This window comes from Phyllobates terribilis, unplaced genomic scaffold (assembly GCF_046119375.1).
Source record: "Phyllobates terribilis strain yellow unplaced genomic scaffold, ASM4611937v1 Scaffold_3__8_contigs__length_932513732, whole genome shotgun sequence".
Lineage (NCBI taxonomy): Eukaryota > Metazoa > Chordata > Amphibia > Anura > Dendrobatidae > Phyllobates > Phyllobates terribilis.
The window spans coordinates 462,017,990-462,037,066 of NW_027362763.1; the positions used below are offsets into that span (position 1 = coordinate 462,017,990).

Sequence of the window (19,077 nt, forward strand, 5' to 3'; positions counted from 1 at the left end):
CATGCATACCGCGATTGGGGGTGAGGGGTGCCATGCATACCGCGATTGGGGGTGAGGGGTGCCATGCATACCGCGATTGGGGGTGAGGGGTGCCATGCATACCGCGATTGGGGGTGAGGGGTGCCATGCATACCGCGATTGGGGGTGAGGGGTGCCATGCATACCGCGATTGGGGGTGAGGGGTGCCATGCATACCGCGATTGGGGGTGAGGGGTGCCATGCATACCGCGATTGGGGGTGAGGGGTGCCATGCATACCGCGATTGGGGGTGAGGGGTGCCATGCATACCGCGATTGGGGGTGAGGGGTGCCATGCATACCGCGATTGGGGGTGAGGGGTGCCATGCATACCGCGATTGGGGGTGAGGGGTGCCATGCATACCGCGATTGGGGGTGAGGGGTGCCATGCATACCGCGATTGGGGGTGAGGGGTGCCATGCATACCGCGATTGGGGGTGAGGGGTGCCATGCATACCGCGATTGGGGGTGAGGGGTGCCATGCATACCGCGATTGGGGGTGAGGGGTGCCATGCATACCGCGATTGGGGGTGAGGGGTGCCATGCATACCGCGATTGGGGGTGAGGGGTGCCATGCATACCGCGATTGGGGGTGAGGGGTGCCATGCATACCGCGATTGGGGGTGAGGGGTGCCATGCATACCGCGATTGGGGGTGAGGGGTGCCATGCATACCGCGATTGGGGGTGAGGGGTGCCATGCATACCGCGATTGGGGGTGAGGGGTGCCATGCATACCGCGATTGGGGGTGAGGGGTGCCATGCATACCGCGATTGGGGGTGAGGGGTGCCATGCATACCGCGATTGGGGATGAGGGGTGCCATGCATACCGCGATTGGGGATGAGGGGTGCCATGCATACCGCGATTGGGGATGAGGGGTGCCATGCATACCGCGATTGGGGATGAGGGGTGCCATGCATACCGCGATTGGGGATGAGGGGTGCCATGCATACCGCGATTGGGGATGAGGGGTGCCATGCATACCGCGATTGGGGATGAGGGGTGCCATGCATACCGCGATTGGGGATGAGGGGTGCCATGCATACCGCGATTGGGGATGAGGGGTGCCATGCATACCGCGATTGGGGATGAGGGGTGCCATGCATACCGCGATTGGGGATGAGGGGTGCCATGCATACCGCGATTGGGGATGAGGGGTGCCATGCATACCGCGATTGGGGATGAGGGGTGCCATGCATACCGCGATTGGGGATGAGGGGTGCCATGCATACCGCGATTGGGGGTGAGGGGTGCCATGCATACCGCGATTGGGGGTGAGGGGTGCCATGCATACCGCGATTGGGGGTGAGGGGTGCCATGCATACCGCGATTGGGGGTGAGGGGTGCCATGCATACCGCGATTGGGGGTGAGGGGTGCCATGCATACCGCGATTGGGGGTGAGGGGTGCCATGCATACCGCGATTGGGGGTGAGGGGTGCCATGCATACCGCGATTGGGGGTGAGGGGTGCCATGCATACCGCGATTGGGGGTGAGGGGTGCCATGCATACCGCGATTGGGGGTGAGGGGTGCCATGCATACCGCGATTGGGGGTGAGGGGTGCCATGCATACCGCGATTGGGGGTGAGGGGTGCCATGCATACCGCGATTGGGGGTGAGGGGTGCCATGCATACCGCGATTGGGGGTGAGGGGTGCCATGCATACCGCGATTGGGGGTGAGGGGTGCCATGCATACCGCGATTGGGGGTGAGGGGTGCCATGCATACCGCGATTGGGGGTGAGGGGTGCCATGCATACCGCGATTGGGGATGAGGGGTGCCATGCATACCGCGATTGGGGATGAGGGGTGCCATGCATACCGCGATTGGGGATGAGGGGTGCCATGCATACCGCGATTGGGGATGAGGGGTGCCATGCATACCGCGATTGGGGATGAGGGGTGCCATGCATACCGCGATTGGGGATGAGGGGTGCCATGCATACCGCGATTGGGGATGAGGGGTGCCATGCATACCGCGATTGGGGATGAGGGGTGCCATGCATACCGCGATTGGGGATGAGGGGTGCCATGCATACCGCGATTGGGGATGAGGGGTGCCATGCATACCGCGATTGGGGATGAGGGGTGCCATGCATACCGCGATTGGGGATGAGGGGTGCCATGCATACCGCGATTGGGGATGAGGGGTGCCATGCATACCGCGATTGGGGATGAGGGGTGCCATGCATACCGCGATTGGGGATGAGGGGTGCCATGCATACCGCGATTGGGGATGAGGGGTGCCATGCATACCGCGATTGGGGATGAGGGGTGCCATGCATACCGCGATTGGGGATGAGGGGTGCAATGCATACCGCGATTGGGGATGAGGGGTGCCATGCATACCGCGATTGGGGATGAGGGGTGCCATGCATACCGCGATTGGGGATGAGGGGTGCCATGCATACCGGGATTGGGGATGAGGGGTGCTATGCATACCAGGATTCGGATGAGGGGCCATGCATACCAGGATAGGGATGAGGGGTGCCAAGCATACCAGGATGTGGGTGAGGGGCCCATGCACACCACGATGAGGGATACCATACATACCAGGATAGGGTGCCATGCATACCAGGACTGGGGATGAGGGGTGCCACGCATACCAGGATTGGGGTTGAGGGGTGCCATGCCTTCCAGGATTGGGGTTGAGGGGTGCCATGCACACCAGGATTGGGGGCAAGGGGTGCCATGCATATGCATACCAGGATTGGGGGTGAGGGGTACCATACATACCAGGATAGGGATGAGGGGTGCCATGCATACCAGGATAGGGGTGAGGGGTGCCATGCATACCAGGATAGGGATGAGGGGTGCCATGCATATGAGGATAGGATGGTGGGGACAGGATGGGGGCAGCACATACCAGCATGGGAGAAAAATGCTCGCCACCCGGGTTCACAATAGCTAGTATATTATATCTATCTATATTATATATATATATATATATATATATATATATATATATATATATACATACATACATACACACACACACACACACACATACATAGTTTGGACACACCTTCTCATTTACAGATTTTTCTGTATTTTCATGACTATGAAAATTGTACATTCACACTGAAGGCATCAAAACTATGAATTAACACGTGGAATTATATACTTAACAAAAACATGTGAAACAACTGAAATTATGTCTTATATTCTAGGTTCGTCAAAGTAGCCACCTTTTGCTTTGATGACTGCTTTGCACACTCTTGGCATTCTCTTGATGAGCTTCAAGAGGTAGTCACCGGAAATGGTTTTCACTTCACAGGTGTACCCTGTCAGGTTTAATAAGTGGGATTTCTTGCCTTATAAATGGGGTTGGGACCATCAGTTGTGTTGTGCAAAAGTCTGGTGGATACACAGCTGATAGTCCAACTGAATAAACGGTTAGAATTTGCATTATGGCAAGAAAAAAGCAGCTAAGTAAAGAAAAACGAGTGGCCATCATTACTTTAAGAAATGAAGGTCAGTCAGTCCGAAAAATTGGGCAAACTTTCAAAGTGTCCCCAAGTGCAGTTGCAAAAACCATCAAGCGCTACAAAGAAACTGGCTCACATGAGGACCGCCCCAGGAAAGGAAGACCAAGAGTCACCTCTGCTTCTGAGGATAAGTTTATCCGAGTCACCAGTCTCAGAAATTGCAGGTTAACAGCAGCTCAGATTAGAGACCAGGTCAATGCCACACAGAGTTCGAGCAGCAGACACATCTCTTCAACAACTGTTAAGAGGAGACTTTGTGCAGCAGGCCTTCATGGTAAAATAGCTGCTAGGAAACCACTGCTAAGGACAGGCAACAAGTAGAAGAGACTTGTTTGGGCTAAAGAACACAAGGAACGGACATTAGACCAGTGGAAATCTGTGCTTTGGTCTGATGAGTACAAATTTCAGATCTTTGGTTCCAACCACCGTGTCTTTGTGCGACGAAGAAAAGGTGAACGGATGGACTCTACATGCCTGGTTCCCACCGTGAAGCATGGAGGAGGAGGTGTGATGGTGTGGGGGTGCTTTGCTGGTGACACGGTTGGGGATTTATTCAAAATTGAAGGCATACTGAACCAGCATGGCTACCACAGCATCTTGCAGCGGCCTGCTATTCCATCCGGTTTGCGTTTAGTTGGACCATCATTTATTTTTCAACAGGACAATGACCCCAAACACACCTCCAGGCTGTGTAAGGGCTATTTGACCAAGAGGGAGAGTGATGGGGTGCTACGCCAGATGACCTGGCCTCCACAGTCACCAGACCTGGACACAATCGAGATGGTTTGGGGTGAGCTGGACCGCAGAGTGAAGGCAAAAGGGCCAACAAGTGCTAAGCATCTCTGGGAACTCCTTCAAGATTGTTGGAAGACCATTTCCGGTGACTACCTCTTGAAGCTCATCAAGAGAGACACACACACACACACGTGTATATCTTTTTTTTTTCCCTATACTCTTTTTTTTTTTTTTTTTTTTTTTTATGGACTCTCCTGCCATTTTTTCCATGTGTCTGTGTATTTTTTTTAATCTTGTATAATAAAGGCTATATGCATTTTTATTGAATATGTGTCCTGCTCATCTTTTTTCTTGCTGGTTTATTAAATGTTGGTGGATCATAAAAGTCCAAAACTATGAATACACTATGGGATTTCATCATTACGGAACTGTATCAGACAAGTGACAGGAAGGCTGCTGTTTCTGCATGCCACATGGATGAATACGTCCCGCTGGCACTATTCAATTAAATATATAAATAATTAACAACTAAACATATGCCCAAAGTGTACAATGCTCCTTTTTCCTTGTATTAGAAAGTGATTGATAGGTGGGCTAATTATTTGTATTTATTGCTACTGATCCGATTCTAAAGCATTAACATGTATCCAAGCTTAGCAACCACATCTAGGCTGAATGCAGAACATCACTAGTGACCCAAAAAAAGAGCTTACTGGTGCACAACCCTACATAGCGAGCCTATTTAATAATTCAGACAAATATGTTCCTGGTAAAAGAAATATATGGCATAGCTCTGCAGCTTTCCTCGGCCATTTTCAATGCCTCTGCAATGTCATTTAAAATTGGAGGAACAGCACTGACATGCTTGTTACCAAAATATCAAAGCCTTCAAAAAAAAAAAAAGGATATACGTGAAGCAGGAATTTAAAGCCGGAGCGTTAAGACATGCATATTCAGATGTTTAATTGTACAGTGCACCTCTAGCCTTTCAACTGCAATCTAATTTCCAAATAAAATGTGCGCCATAATCCCGATAATAAATGTAAACAATTAATAAGTGTCTTATTTGTCCCCCTGTGAGTGCCGTGATGTGCTCCAGAATTGTATTAGGAAATTAAGAGAACTGACTGTGCATATTTATCTTTCGCTCGTTAATAATGTGTATCTTTGCGCTGTGCAATGTGCGGTAATGCTGGCGTTCTCCTATCTAGCAATTACAGAGAGGCTTATTTGCATTGGAACTCTTCACAGCACATTGGATTTATTTACTCTGCAGATTACATTTAGAAGACAATTCAAAATATGCACAGAAAGATAATTACCGATTATACATTATTAGGAGTATTGTATATATGACTGCCACATAAGAGAAAAAAAAAAGAATGCAGTACTGTGCTAACCACCCGAAAACCTACAAAGGAAAATACAGGTTTTATAACAAAACACGAGGCTTCGGCAATTTATGGGCTGATTATAGCAATTTAGAAAAAAAATAAAGAAAAGAAATAACGTACATTTATTCTTTCAAACCACTGTTATTTATTTCCTAACATACTATATCTCTTCGGATAAACGGACCTACAAAAAAATATGCACGTGGATAAAAGAAGGTATAAATTATATCCCACTATACCCTGCACTTAGGGAATCATATAGCTGCTATTTCCCAATGTGTAAAAATTCTCCGTAAATGTTGCACTATCCAGTATCACAATAGACCATCAATAGTAAATCAATGGTTTGGCACACCCTGCCAACCAGCCGTATTAGCGTTCAAGCCCATCTATCTGCAAGATGTACCCTTCATAGAGGCTGTGCCAGGTATTAGGTATGAATAGGTCAATGCTGAATTTATACCCAACACAGCCCTACTATAGAGTTGTGCAGGTAGAGTGAGCAGCGGACGCAACGAAAAGACGACAGTGCTTGGCCAAACAGCTAATCGACAATGGCCCCGATCCTAGAAAACCCCTTTACAGTTCTGTTTCACCCACTATTGCTTTTATCGCCACTAACAAAGGGATTTCTCAATGTTCAGAAAGACTCCTAAATTTAATATGACTAGTTATACTGCTAGAGATGGTCCACAAGTCTAAGTGGTAAAGCTTTTTTTCTTTTTGAGAGCGCTATGTTGGCGTAAGGAGACTTATAGGCAATGCAATGCTCCCTTGGGAATTGAAATGAGCAAATGGCCTATTCACAGGGGAAGAGGACAAAAGCTCTAGTGCCATCTATTGGAAGTAACAATCCTGAAAGTCAATATCAACCCTCTACAAGGTATTTCCACATGACTTGGAATAAGACGGCAAACCAAAAACTTTATTTGTAGACACATGCTACGGCAGCTGCTGTCAGCGACAGATGCCGACTCGGTAACATAGCTGGCATCTAATGCATGAGGACAAATGCTAATGCTCAGCTGACAAATCAGAAACTCCAATTGCAGATGTGTTTTTGTAGTATTTGCCCCTCACTAGTGCAAAGCAGGAGAACTGGTATGGCTGGGTGAGAAGTCTCCATATGCTAACTTGCCACTCTCCAGAAGGAGAAAAATTACCCTTTAGACTCCCTGTCAGAGGCTTCTTGCCCAGCCAATCCAGTTCGCTTGCTTTGCACTGATGAAACACGTGTCTGCAAATGGAGTTTCTGGTTTGGCTTCTTATTCCAAGTCATGTGGAAATGCCCTTCAAAGGGTCAATATAGACTTTTAGGGTTGCTAAATCCAATAGATGGCACTTAAGTCCTTCTCCTCTTCCTTTCTGTAGAGGCTATAAGCAGATTTTCCAGAAAAAATAGTTTTCATATTATAAAAAAAATAATATTTAAAGACACTTTCCAGACAAAAACAAATGTCATTGTGAATAAATTCCTAAATACCCTTAGCAAGCAAATCACATTCTTTTTTTAGTCTACAATGGTGATCATTATAGTACATTATAATACATTAAAATGGAGGCTGTCTTGTTAAGCATGTGCAGTAGGAAGCTCCACAGCTGTGACATGGAGATAGCTTGACGGTATGCCTTGTAGGTCATCTCCATGTCACAGCCGTGGAGCTTCCTACTGCACATGCTCACAGACATCTGCCCTATAATCATTGTAGGACAGGTTTCTGTCAGTGTAATAAGACAGTTACTATTAGAATAATCTAATTAAAGCACTAATTAAATGTATTTAATAATTTAATCATGATGACATTTTCATAATTTTCTCTCTATTCCTGGAGAACCCCTTCAATTAATCAGTACCAAAAATACATCAATCTACTCTTAGGTCTGTCCGTTACACCATTGTCAGGCCGTGCTACAACAGGAGTCTATAGAGACTTGTGTGTTATGCTCATAATTAGACTAGTCTCACAATAGAACTTTTTAACCCCTTCCCGACAGGGTACATTTCTGTTTTTGCATTTTTCTTTTTACCTCCCTTCTTCCAAAAGCCATAACTTATTTATTATTCGATCAATATAAACGTATCAGGGCTTGTTTTTTTCCGGGACGAGTTGTACTTTTGAACTACTTCATTCATTTTAACAAATCGTGTACTGGAAACATGAAAAGAAATTTCAAGTGCGGCGAAATTGTGAAAACATTCGGACATCGTTTTTTCAGATTGTTTTTATGGCATACATTGAGTGGTTAAAATGACCTGGCAACATTATTCTTCTCATCAGTGCGATTACGACAATGCCAAACTTTTATTATTTTTGCAATGAAGAAAAAAAAAAAAGATTTGTAAATAAAAAATAAATAAAACGTTTTGATTGTGCTGCCATTTTTAGAGACCTGTAACGATTTCATTTTTAGGTCAATATAGCCAAGTGAAAGCTTATTATTAGTGGGTCGATACAATGTTTATATGGATACCATTTTGGCACACATACAGTGGGAACAGAAAGTATTCAGACCCCTTTACATTTTTCACTGTTTCATTGCAGTCATTTGGTAAATTCTAAAAAGTTCATTTTTTTCCTCATTCAAGTACACTCTGCACCCCATCTTGACTGAAAAAAAACAGAAATGTAGACATTTTTCTAATTTATTAAAAAAGAAAAACAGAAATATCACATGGTCATAAGTATTCAGACCCTTTGTATATTATACATACACACACACACACCATACAGATATATGCACACATATAAATATACATACACACATTGTATATTATATACACACACAATATACATATATGCACACGAACCATATATATATGAGTGCGTATGTGCATATATATGTGTGTATATATATATATATATATATATATATATATATATATATATATATATATACACACATATACACTGCTCAAAAAAATAAAGGGAACACTTAAACAACAGAATATAACTCCAAGTAAATCAAACTTCTGTGAAATCAAACTGTCCACTTAGGAAGCAACACTGATTGACAATCAATTTCACATGCTGTTGTGCAAATGGAATAGACAATAGATGGAAATTATTGGAGCGGTTCTGAAGGTGGGGACCACAGACCACATCTCAGTACTAATGCTTTCTGGCTGATGTTTTGGTCACTTTTGAATGTTGCAGGACCTCTACCTCCGCCTTTGTGCAAGGAGGAACAGGAGGAGCATTGCCAGAGCCCTGCAAAATGACCTCCAGCAGGCCACAAATGTACATGTGTCTGCACAAACGGTTAGAAACCGACTCCATGAGGGTGGTATGAGGGCCCGACGTCCACAGATGGGGGTTGTGCTCACAGCCCAACACCGTGCAGGACGCTTGGCATTTGCCACAGAACACCAGGATTGGCAAAGCCGCCACTGGCGCCCTGTGCTCTTCACAGATGAAAGCAGGTTCACACTGAGCACATGTGACAGACGTGACAGAGTCTGGAGACGCCGTAGAGAGCGATCTGCTGCCTGCAACATCCTTCAGCATGACCGGTTTGGCAGTGGGTCAGTAATGGTGTGGGGTGGCATTTCTTTGAGGGCCGCACAGCCCTCCATGTGCTCGCCAGAGGTAGCCTGACTGGGATTAGGTACCGAGATGAGATCCTCAGACCCCTTGTGAGACCATATGCTGGTGTGGTTGGCCCTGTGTTCCTCCTAATGCAGGACAATGCCAGACCTCATGTGGCTGGAGTGTGTCAGCAGTTCCTGCAAGATGAAGGCATTGAAGCTATGGACTGGCCCGCCCGTTCCCCAGACCTGAATCCAATTGAGCACATCTGGGACATCATGTCTCGCTCCATCCACCAATGTCACGTTACACCACAGACTGTCCAGGAGTTGGCGGATGCTTTAGTCCAGGTCTGGGAGGAGATCCCACAGGAGACCATCCGCAACCTCATCAGGAGCATGCCCAGGCGTTGTAGGGAGGTCATACAGGCACGTGGAGGCCACACACAATACTGAGCCTCATTTTGACTTGTTTTAAGGACATTACATCAAAGTTGGATCAGCCTGTAGTGTGTTTTTCCACTTTAATTTTGGGGGTGACTCCAAATCCAGGCCTCTATTGGTTAATAAATTTGATTTCCATTGATGATTTTTGTGTGATTTTGTTGTCAGCACATTCAACTTTGTACAGAACAAAGTTTTCAATGAGAATATTTCATTCATTCAGATCTAGAATGTGTTATTTGAGTGTTCCCTTTATTTTTTTGAGCAGTGTGTATATACGTGTGTGTGTATATACGTGTGTGTGTGTGTGTGTGTGTGTGTGTGTGTGTGTGTGTGTGTGTGTGTGTGTGTGTGTGTGTGTGTGTGTGTGTGTGTGTGTGTGTGGTTTGATAGTGTTGGAATGCACCCCTCCCGTTTACCAGAATGAGGGGGAACTAAAGTTAATGCAAATTCCTAAATATATAACAAGGAAAGTTCCATTAACTCTTCCACATAAGGATGTTGAAAGTAATCCCCCACTGTTACACATACATACATTATATATACAGTACAGACCAAAAGTTTGGACACATCTTCTCATTTAAAGATTTTTCTGTATTTTCTTGACTTTGAAAATTGTACATTCACACTGAAGTCCTCAAAACTACGAATTAACACATGTGGAATTATATAGTTAACAAAAAAGTGTGAAACAACTGAAAATATGTCTTATAGTCTAGGTTCTTCAAAGTAGCCACCTTTTGCTTTGATGACTGCTTTGCACACTCTTGCCATTCTCTTGATGAGCTTCAAGAGGTAGTCACCGGAAATGGTCTTCCAACAATCTTGAAGGAGTTCCCAGAGATGCTTAGCACTTGTTGGCCCTTTTGCCTTCACTCTGCGGTCCAGCTCACCCCAAACCATCTCGATTGGGTTCAGGTCTGGTGACTGTGGAGGCCAGGTCATCTGGCGTAGCACCCCATCACTCTCCCTCTTGGTCAAATAGCCCTTACACAGCCTGGAGGTGTGTTTGGGGTCATTGTCCTGTTGAAAAATAAATGATGGTCCAACTAAACGCAAACCGGATGGAATAGCATGCCGTTGCAAGATGCTGTGGTAGCCATGCTGGTTCAGTATGCCTTCAATTTTGAATAAATCCCCAACAGTGTCACCAGCAAAGCACCATCACACCTCCTCCTCCATGCTTCACGGTGGGAACCAGGCATGTAGAGTCCATCCGTTCACCTTTTCTGCGTCGCACAAAGACACCGTGGTTGGAACCAAAGATCTCAAATTTGGACTCATCAGACCAAAGCACAGATTTCCACTGGTCTAATGTCCGTTCCTTGTGTTCTTTAGCCCAAACAAGTCTCTTCTGCTTGTTGCCTGTCCTTAGCAGTGGTTTCCTAGCAGCTATTTTACAATGAAGGCCTGCTGCACAAAGTCTCCTCTTAACAGTTGTAGAGATGTGTCTGCTGCTAGAACTCTTTGTGGCATTGACCTGGTCTCTAATCTGAGCTGCTGTTAACCTGCGAATTCTGAGGCTGGTGACTCAGATAAACTTATCCTCAGAAGCAGAGGTGACTCTTGGTCTTCCTTTCCTGGGGCGGTCCTCATATGAGCCAGTTTCTTTGTAACGCTTGATGGTTTTTGCAACTGAACTTGGGGACACTTTCAAAGTTTTCCCAATTTTTCGCACTGACTGACCTTCATTTCTTAAAGTAATGATGGCCACTCGTTTTTCTTTACTTAGAATTTGTACTATGGCAAGAAAAAAGCAGCTAACAGTCTATTCAGTAGGAATATCAGCTGTGTATCCACCAGACTTCTGCACAACACAACTGATGGTCCCAACCCCATTTATAAGGCAAGAAATCCCACTTATTAAACCTGACAGGGCACACCTGTGAAGTGAAAACCATTTCCGGTGACTACCTCTTGAAGCTGATCAAGAGAATGCCAAGAGTCACACTTTTTTGTTAAGTATATAATTCCACATGTGTTAATTCATAGTTATATATATATATATATATATATACAGTACAGACCAAAAGTTTGGACACACCTTCTCATTTAAAGATTTTTCTGTATTTTCATGACTATGAAAATTGTTCATTCACACTGAAGCCATCAAAACTATGAATTAACACATGTGGAATTATATACTTAACAAAAAAAGTGTGAAACAACTGAAAATATGTCTTATATTCTAGGTTCTTCAAAGTAGCCACCTTTTGTTTTGATGACTGCTTTGCACACTCTTGGAATTCTCTTGATGAGCTTCAAGAGGTAGTCACCGGAAATGGTCTTCCAACAATCTTGAAGGAGTTCCCAGAGATGCTTAGCACTTGTTGGCCCTTTTGCCTTCACTCTGCGGTCCAGTTCATCCCAAACCATCTCAATTGGGTTCAGGTCTGGTGACTGTGGAGGCCAGGTCATCTGGCTTAGCACCCCATCACTCTCCTTCTTGGTCAAATAGCCCTTACACAGCCTGGAGGTGTGTTTGGGGTCACTGTCCTGTTGAAAAATAAATGATGGTCCAACTAAACGCAAACCAGATGGAATAGCATGTCGCTGCAAGATGTTGCGGTAGCCATGCTGGTTCAGTATGCCTTCAATTTTGAATAAATCCCCAACAGTGTCACCAGTAAAGCACCCCCACACCATCACACCTCCTCCTCCATGCTTCACGGTGGGAACCAGGCATGTAGAGTCCATCCGTTCACCTTTTCTGCGACGCACAAAGACACAATGGTTGGAGCCAAAGATCTCAAATTTGGACTCACCAGACCAAAGCACAGATTTCCACTGGTCTAATGTCCATTCCTTGTGTTCTTTAGTCCAAACAAGTCTCTTCTGCTTGTTGCCTGTCCTTAGCAGTGGTTTCCTAGCAGCTATTCTACCATGAAGGCCTGCTGCATAAAGTCTCCTCTTAACAGTTGTTGTAGAGATGTGTCTGCTGCTAGAACTCTGTGTGGCATTGACCTGGTCTCTAATCTGAGCTGCTGTTAGCCTGCGATTTCTGAGGCTGGTGACTCGGATAAACTTATCCTCAGAAGCAGAGGTGACTCTTGGTCTTCCTTTCCTGGGGCAGTCCTCATGTGAGCCAGTTTCTTTGTAGCGCTTGATGGTTTTTGCAACTGCACTTGGGGACACATTCAAAGTTGGCCCAATTTTTCGGACTGACTGACCTTCATTTCTTAAAGTAATGATGGCCACTCGTTTTTCTTTACTTAGCTGCTTTTTTCTTGCCATAATACAAATTCGAACAGTCTATTCAGTAGGACTATCAGCTGTGTATCCACCAGACTTCTGCACAACACAACTGATGGTCCCAACCCCATTTATAAGGCAAGAAATCCCACTTATTAAACCTGACAGGGCACACCTGTGAAGTGAAAACCATTTCCGGTGACTACCTATTGAAACTCATCAAGAGAATGCCAAGAGTGTGCAAAGCAGTCATCAAAGCAAAAGGTGGCTACTTTGAAGAACCTAGAATATAAGACATATTTTCAGTTGTTTCACACTTTTTTGTTAAGTATATAATTCCACATGTGTTAATTCATAGTTTTGATGCCTTCAGTGTGAATGTACAATTTTCATAGTCATGAAAATACAGAAAAATCTTTAAATGAGAAGGTGTGTCCAAACTTTTGGTCTGTACTGTAATATATATATATATATATATATATATATATATATATATATACACATATATATATATATATATATATATATATATATATATATATATATATATATATATATATATATATATATTAGAATGGTAGAGTTGGAAGGGACCTCCTGGGTCATCTGGTCCAACCCCCTGCTCACTGCAGGATTCACTAAATCATCTCAGACAGATGTCTGTCCAGCCTCTGTTTGAAGACGTCCATTGAAGGGGAACTCACCACCTCTCGTGGCAGCCTGTTCCACTCATTAATCACCCTAACTGTCAAAAAGTTTTTTCTAATATCTAATCTGTCTCTCCTCCCATTTAGTTTCATCCCATTGCTTCTAGTCTTTCCTTGTGCAAATGAGAATAAAGATGATCCTTCTACAATGTGACAGCCCTTGACATATATATATATTTATAAACTTGCATACATACACACATTGTATATTATATGCACACACACCTTACATATAGACACCCACAAACACATTATACAGTGGGTAAGGAAAGTATTCAGACCCCTTTAAATTTTTCACTCTTTGTTTCATTGCAGCCATTTGATAAATTCTAAAAAGTTCATTTTTGTTTCTCATTAAAGTACACTCTACACCTCATCTTGACTGAACAAAAAACAGAAAAGTAGAAATTTTTGCAAATTTATTAAAAAAGAAAAACTGAAAGACCTCTCAGCTCACAGTGCATGTCAGACCAAATGAGAATCATGAGCTCAAAGGAACTGCCAGAGGAGCTCAGAGACAGAATTGTGGCAAGGCACAGATCTGGCCAAGGTTACAAAAGAATTTCTGCATTACTCAAGATTCCTAAGAGCACAGTGGCCTCCATAATCCTTAAATGGAAGAAGTTTGGGACCACCAGAAGTATTCCTAAACCTGGCCGTCCAGCCAAACTGAGCAGTCGTGGGAGAAGAGCCTTGGTAAGAGAGGTAAAGAAGAACCCCCAAGATCACTGTGGCTGAGCTCCAGAGATGCAGTAGGGAGATGGGAGAAAGTTCCACAAAGTCAACTGTCACTGCAGCCCTCCACCAGTCGGGACTTTATGGCAGAGTGGCCCGACGGAAGCCTCTTCTCAGTGCAAGACATATGAAAGCCTGCATAGAGTTTGCTCAAAAACACATGAAGGACTCCCAGACTATGAGAAATAAGATTCTCTGGTCTGATGAGACGAAGATAGAACTTTTTGGTGATAATTCTAAGCGGTATGTGTGGAGAAAACCAGGCACTGCTCATCACCTGCCCAATACAATCCCAACAGTGAAACATGGTGGTGGAAGCATCATGCTATGAGGGTGTTTTTCAACTGCAGGGACAGGACGACTGGTTGCAATTGAAGGAAACATGAATGCGGCCAAGTACAGAGATATCCTGGATGAAAACCTCTTCCAGAGTGCTCTGGACCTCAGACTTGGCAGAAGGTTCACCTGCCAACAAGACAATGACCCAAAGCACACAGCTAAAATAACAAAGGAGTGACTTCAGAACAACTTTGTGACCAGTCTTGACTGGCCCAGCCAGAACCCTTTCCTAAACCCAATTGAGCATCTCTGGACAGACCTGAAAATGGCTGTACACCAACGTTTACAATCCAACCTGAGGGAACTGGAGAGGATCTGCAAGGTGTGAAAAACTTGTTGCATCATTGCCAAGAAGACCACTGGCTGTACTAGCTCAAAAGGGTGCTTCTACTCAATACTGAGCAAAGGGTCTGAATACTTATGACCATGTGATATTTCAGTTTTTCTTTTTTAATAAATTTGCAAACATTTCTACATTTCTGTTTTTTTTCAGTCAAGATGGAGTTCAGAGTGTACTTTAATGAGGAAAAAAATGAACTTTTTAGAATTTTACCAAATGGCTGCAATGAAACAAAGAGTGAAATTTTTAAAGGGGTCTGAATACTTTCCGTACCCACTGTATGTATAAACAAGCAACTTTGTTCTTAGGAACGGAGAAGATTTTCAATAACAAGTAAATTGCAAAGGGATTTTTAGCTATTGTTTACTTCTCTCGTTGCCTAGATTACCAGCCACCTCAGAGTGGCCAGTCTACCAGGCAATGAGCACACGCTTACAAGCTGCTCGCTATAGAGCTTGCAAGAATCCCTCTGAAAATGGCTGCAACCAAGGATCGAGGCAGTGCTTCTCCCATGCTTTAGAGGCAAAGATAATTCTGCTAGTATTACTGGATGACTCAGTCTGGACCAGTGGTAGGACAATACTGCTGGTCTACACTGTCAATCTTCAGGAGTTCACCGCCCCCGGCAAGCAAGAAGATGCAAGGCTGGGGAGCTCTGTTCTCCTGAAGAAATAAGATGAGCACACTCCTCTAAAGCTTGAAAATCATTAATGAATACCACTGGCATTACTATCCGATGATCGGGGTCCAACTCCCAGGAAGATGAGCTGAATAGAGAGGCTACAAGACTTAAGCAAGTGATACATCCCCTCTTCACTGTTCAGCAGCCACAACACTATACATTTGGTTGTGTGCTTGCCTTGCACTGCATGTCACTCCCTTTCACTTGAATGCGACCGAGCTGAGATACCAGACATACATCCAAACGTACAGCAATGTATCTGGATAAAAAATGAAGGGGATATGCTGCTCACTAAAGCGCCATCAATATTGCAGTAATGGAAAATCCCTTTAAGCAACTTTGGCTTGGAGCAAAAATCAGGAGATTTCAGCACAAACACAATTCTATATATACTCTATATCCCTATAAAATAAGTAAATACACATATGTGTGTATATAAAACAAAAAAAGGAGAAAACAGTAGAATCATTTTAATATGTAGCTTTCTGCTATTAATTGAATCAAGTCTCACGGTGAACCATAGCACCGGCAATAACATCATATGACAGACGCTACAAAGCCGTAATTTATTCCCAGGATCTAAGCACTCGCCAGTGTCACCTTTTTAGGATAGTGAGTCACACTCGAAGCCGGATATCACATTTCATATCAATATTTTTGAAGACCATAAAACACATTACATTAGGACTGCAGGAACTAGCAGATATGTGAAAAGTTATAAAAAAGGAAGAAGAAAAAAAAAAAAACAATCATTGTGCAATAAATATGGTTACTACTAAAAGATGGAACACCGGCGACCTTAAAGAAATTGATTGTAAATAGGGAGAATAAAAATGCAATCTCAATGTATTAAAGCAACAGTAAATAGTAAAAAAGAAAAAAAAATGCTCACCAGCTCAAATTCATCAAAAAGCTGTATTAGAGAAGGTGGTATGAACATGTGGAACCCCTGCAAAAACCCATTGATTTGTGGCTGAATGGCTCTTGTCATGCGAAGTTCAGTAACGAGCTGGACATATTCTGCCTGTGATAGAAAAAAAAGATTAAAAAAAGAGACAGAGAAAAAGAGCCATCCAAACTCAATGTGTCTGCTATGTGTTTGATTACGTAAGTAACCCTTCATCTAATATCACGTCTGGCTTTGGCATTATTTTTTTTTTGCAGAAATAAAACTATGAAACTTCATTTTGAGACACAAGACATTCTTCAGGAAAACGGCTTCTCCATCTTGCATCATTTCATCGCTTTATTGTTGCCGGTAACAAGGCTTCAGGGCTGCTGCATATTAGGTGCCGCATTAATGCGTACAACAAATTATTTTTTTTAATCATTTTTTTAAACACCATTGCAAATTACTGAACATACACATAAACGCATCCTAAATATTGTATAATAAGATTAGGTTGGAGAAAGAATTGGCAGAGATTAAAAGTGCAGCAGAGCAGAGGTACAGTGACATCTAGTGGAAGGAAGAGTCCTCGACAGCACAGAAAGAAAGGAAAGGACAAAGGGGACAGAACGGGAAGAGGAGAGAATATTCTATGGGTTCATGGATGAATGCACATATTGGGGCCCCAGAGATGTCAGTATAGAACATGGCTTATTTAGAAACAAATACACATTGTGGACTCTGTGGAAGTACACGTTACTGTGTTTTTGGGGGCTGTGAACGGCCATACCCTCCCTGCCTGAAACTCAAAAAAAAAAGTCAAAACTAGATTACTGAATTAGAACATATTTAACCACAATGTTCTGGTGACTTTTTGTTTAACCTGAGAGATACCAGGTAATTATTGCTTTAACTATTTCTTCAATGAATCAGTACACATGAATACGGCTTCTCCATCTTGCATCATTTCATCATTTTATTGTTGCCGGTAACAAGGCTTCAAGACTGCTGTATATTAGGTGCCGCATTAATGATTATTAACAAATTATTTTTTTTACACACCATTGCTAATTTGTAATACAGCGGATATAAAAAGTCTACACCCCTATTGAAATTTGTCATGTAAAAAAAAAAATCATACCAAGAAGAATCATTTGAGAACTTTTTCCACCTTTAAAGAAGCACTCTCACTAACTTTGCTATCGTTTAAATGTGTATATGTGCATGTAATGTAATGTGAGTGTATTAATATACTCACCTACTGCTGCTCTCTCCAGTGTCCAGTGCCGGTCTTCTGCTCTTCTCAGTGACGTCACCGCAAATAAGACCTGGCCCATCCTACACTATACGTGAGCCGGAAGTCACTGGTGCCATGGAAGTCTATTGAGCCTCATTCTTATGTTCCTTATGTTCCATAAAAGTCACTTCTGGGTCATGCAGAACAGTGTGACTGCATAGCAGTGGTGTCATTCAGGAGAGCAAAATAACCGCGTCGGACACCGGAGAGAGCGGCAGTAGGTGGGTATGTTAATACACTCACACTACATTACATCCACACACATTTAGACAATAAAAATGTTAGTGGGAGTGCTCCATTAATGTCACTCATAATCTGTGCAAGGCGTACAATAACAAAGTACTAGAAGGTCCACTTGCAGCAGAGCTTAAAGGGAATGTCACCCCATTTTTGCTACTCCATCTGAGAGCAGCATAATGTAAGGGCAGAGACCCTGATTCCAGAGATGTGTCACTTACTGGGTTGTTTGCTGCAGTAACCAGATCTACCAGTTCTTTGCATGCTGAACTCTGCACAACCCCACCCACACCACTGCTTGGCAGCATTCTGTGTACACTGTGCATAGGCAGAAAGCTGCCAATCAGTATACAGAGCTCATAAATATGGAGGATTGCATGGCAGCAGGTTTACTAGTCCTCTAGTGATAATCTGCTCCTGATAAAACAATGATTTTATCAAAACTACAGCAGGCAGCCCAATAAGTGACAATAATGGTTTCTACCCCTATATCAGATTAGGAGGCAAAAACCTGGCGACAGATTTCATGCAATGCATATAGAGATTTAATTTGTGTTGTTTTTTCATACTTACCCAATAAATATGAAGTGATAAATGAGACACAATTGAAAATAGTCTTTAATTTTGTGTGTACAGCTCCTCAACAGACATGTCTCCATGGTAACAGACTACAGACAAGTCATGTGTAGTCTGACCCAGCACTTATACTCTCTGTCATCTTCTACTTCTGACTAACTTCTCAAATGATCATTCAGGGCAGAGTAAGCCTTCACATATCTCTTAAATAGTTTGCAACATTGTATATCTGTCAGTGTGGATTGTAGGAGGTTTAGCTCAGAGACTATTTCCCACCCTGGATATAGCCGGATCCATTTCCCAGGTGAGAGAGTAATGGTTATGTACTGGTTTTCTGCCTCCGGACGTAAACAAAGAGTGTTCTAATTGACTCACTGCAAACGAAAAGGAAACCCAAAACTATATCAGAAAGTTGTCTAACTTTTTATATAGTATATATATATATAAAAATCTTTTTAACAGATACAGATTTATTCATTG

The 19,077-nt window shown here is 43.6% G+C and overlaps 1 protein-coding gene across 3 annotated transcripts in view; it reads right to left on the reverse strand.

The window, feature by feature from the left end:
- HACE1 (HECT domain and ankyrin repeat containing E3 ubiquitin protein ligase 1) overlaps positions 1–19,077 on the reverse strand; it is a 104,408-nt gene that overhangs the window by 21,864 nt on the left and 63,467 nt on the right. For all 3 annotated transcript variants that reach the window (XM_073675768.1, XM_073675770.1, XM_073675767.1), the window contains exon 20: positions 16,491–16,622. In XM_073675768.1, coding sequence (XP_073531869.1) covers positions 16,491–16,622 — 132 coding nt within the window. The remainder of the gene's footprint in view (positions 1–16,490; positions 16,623–19,077) is intronic.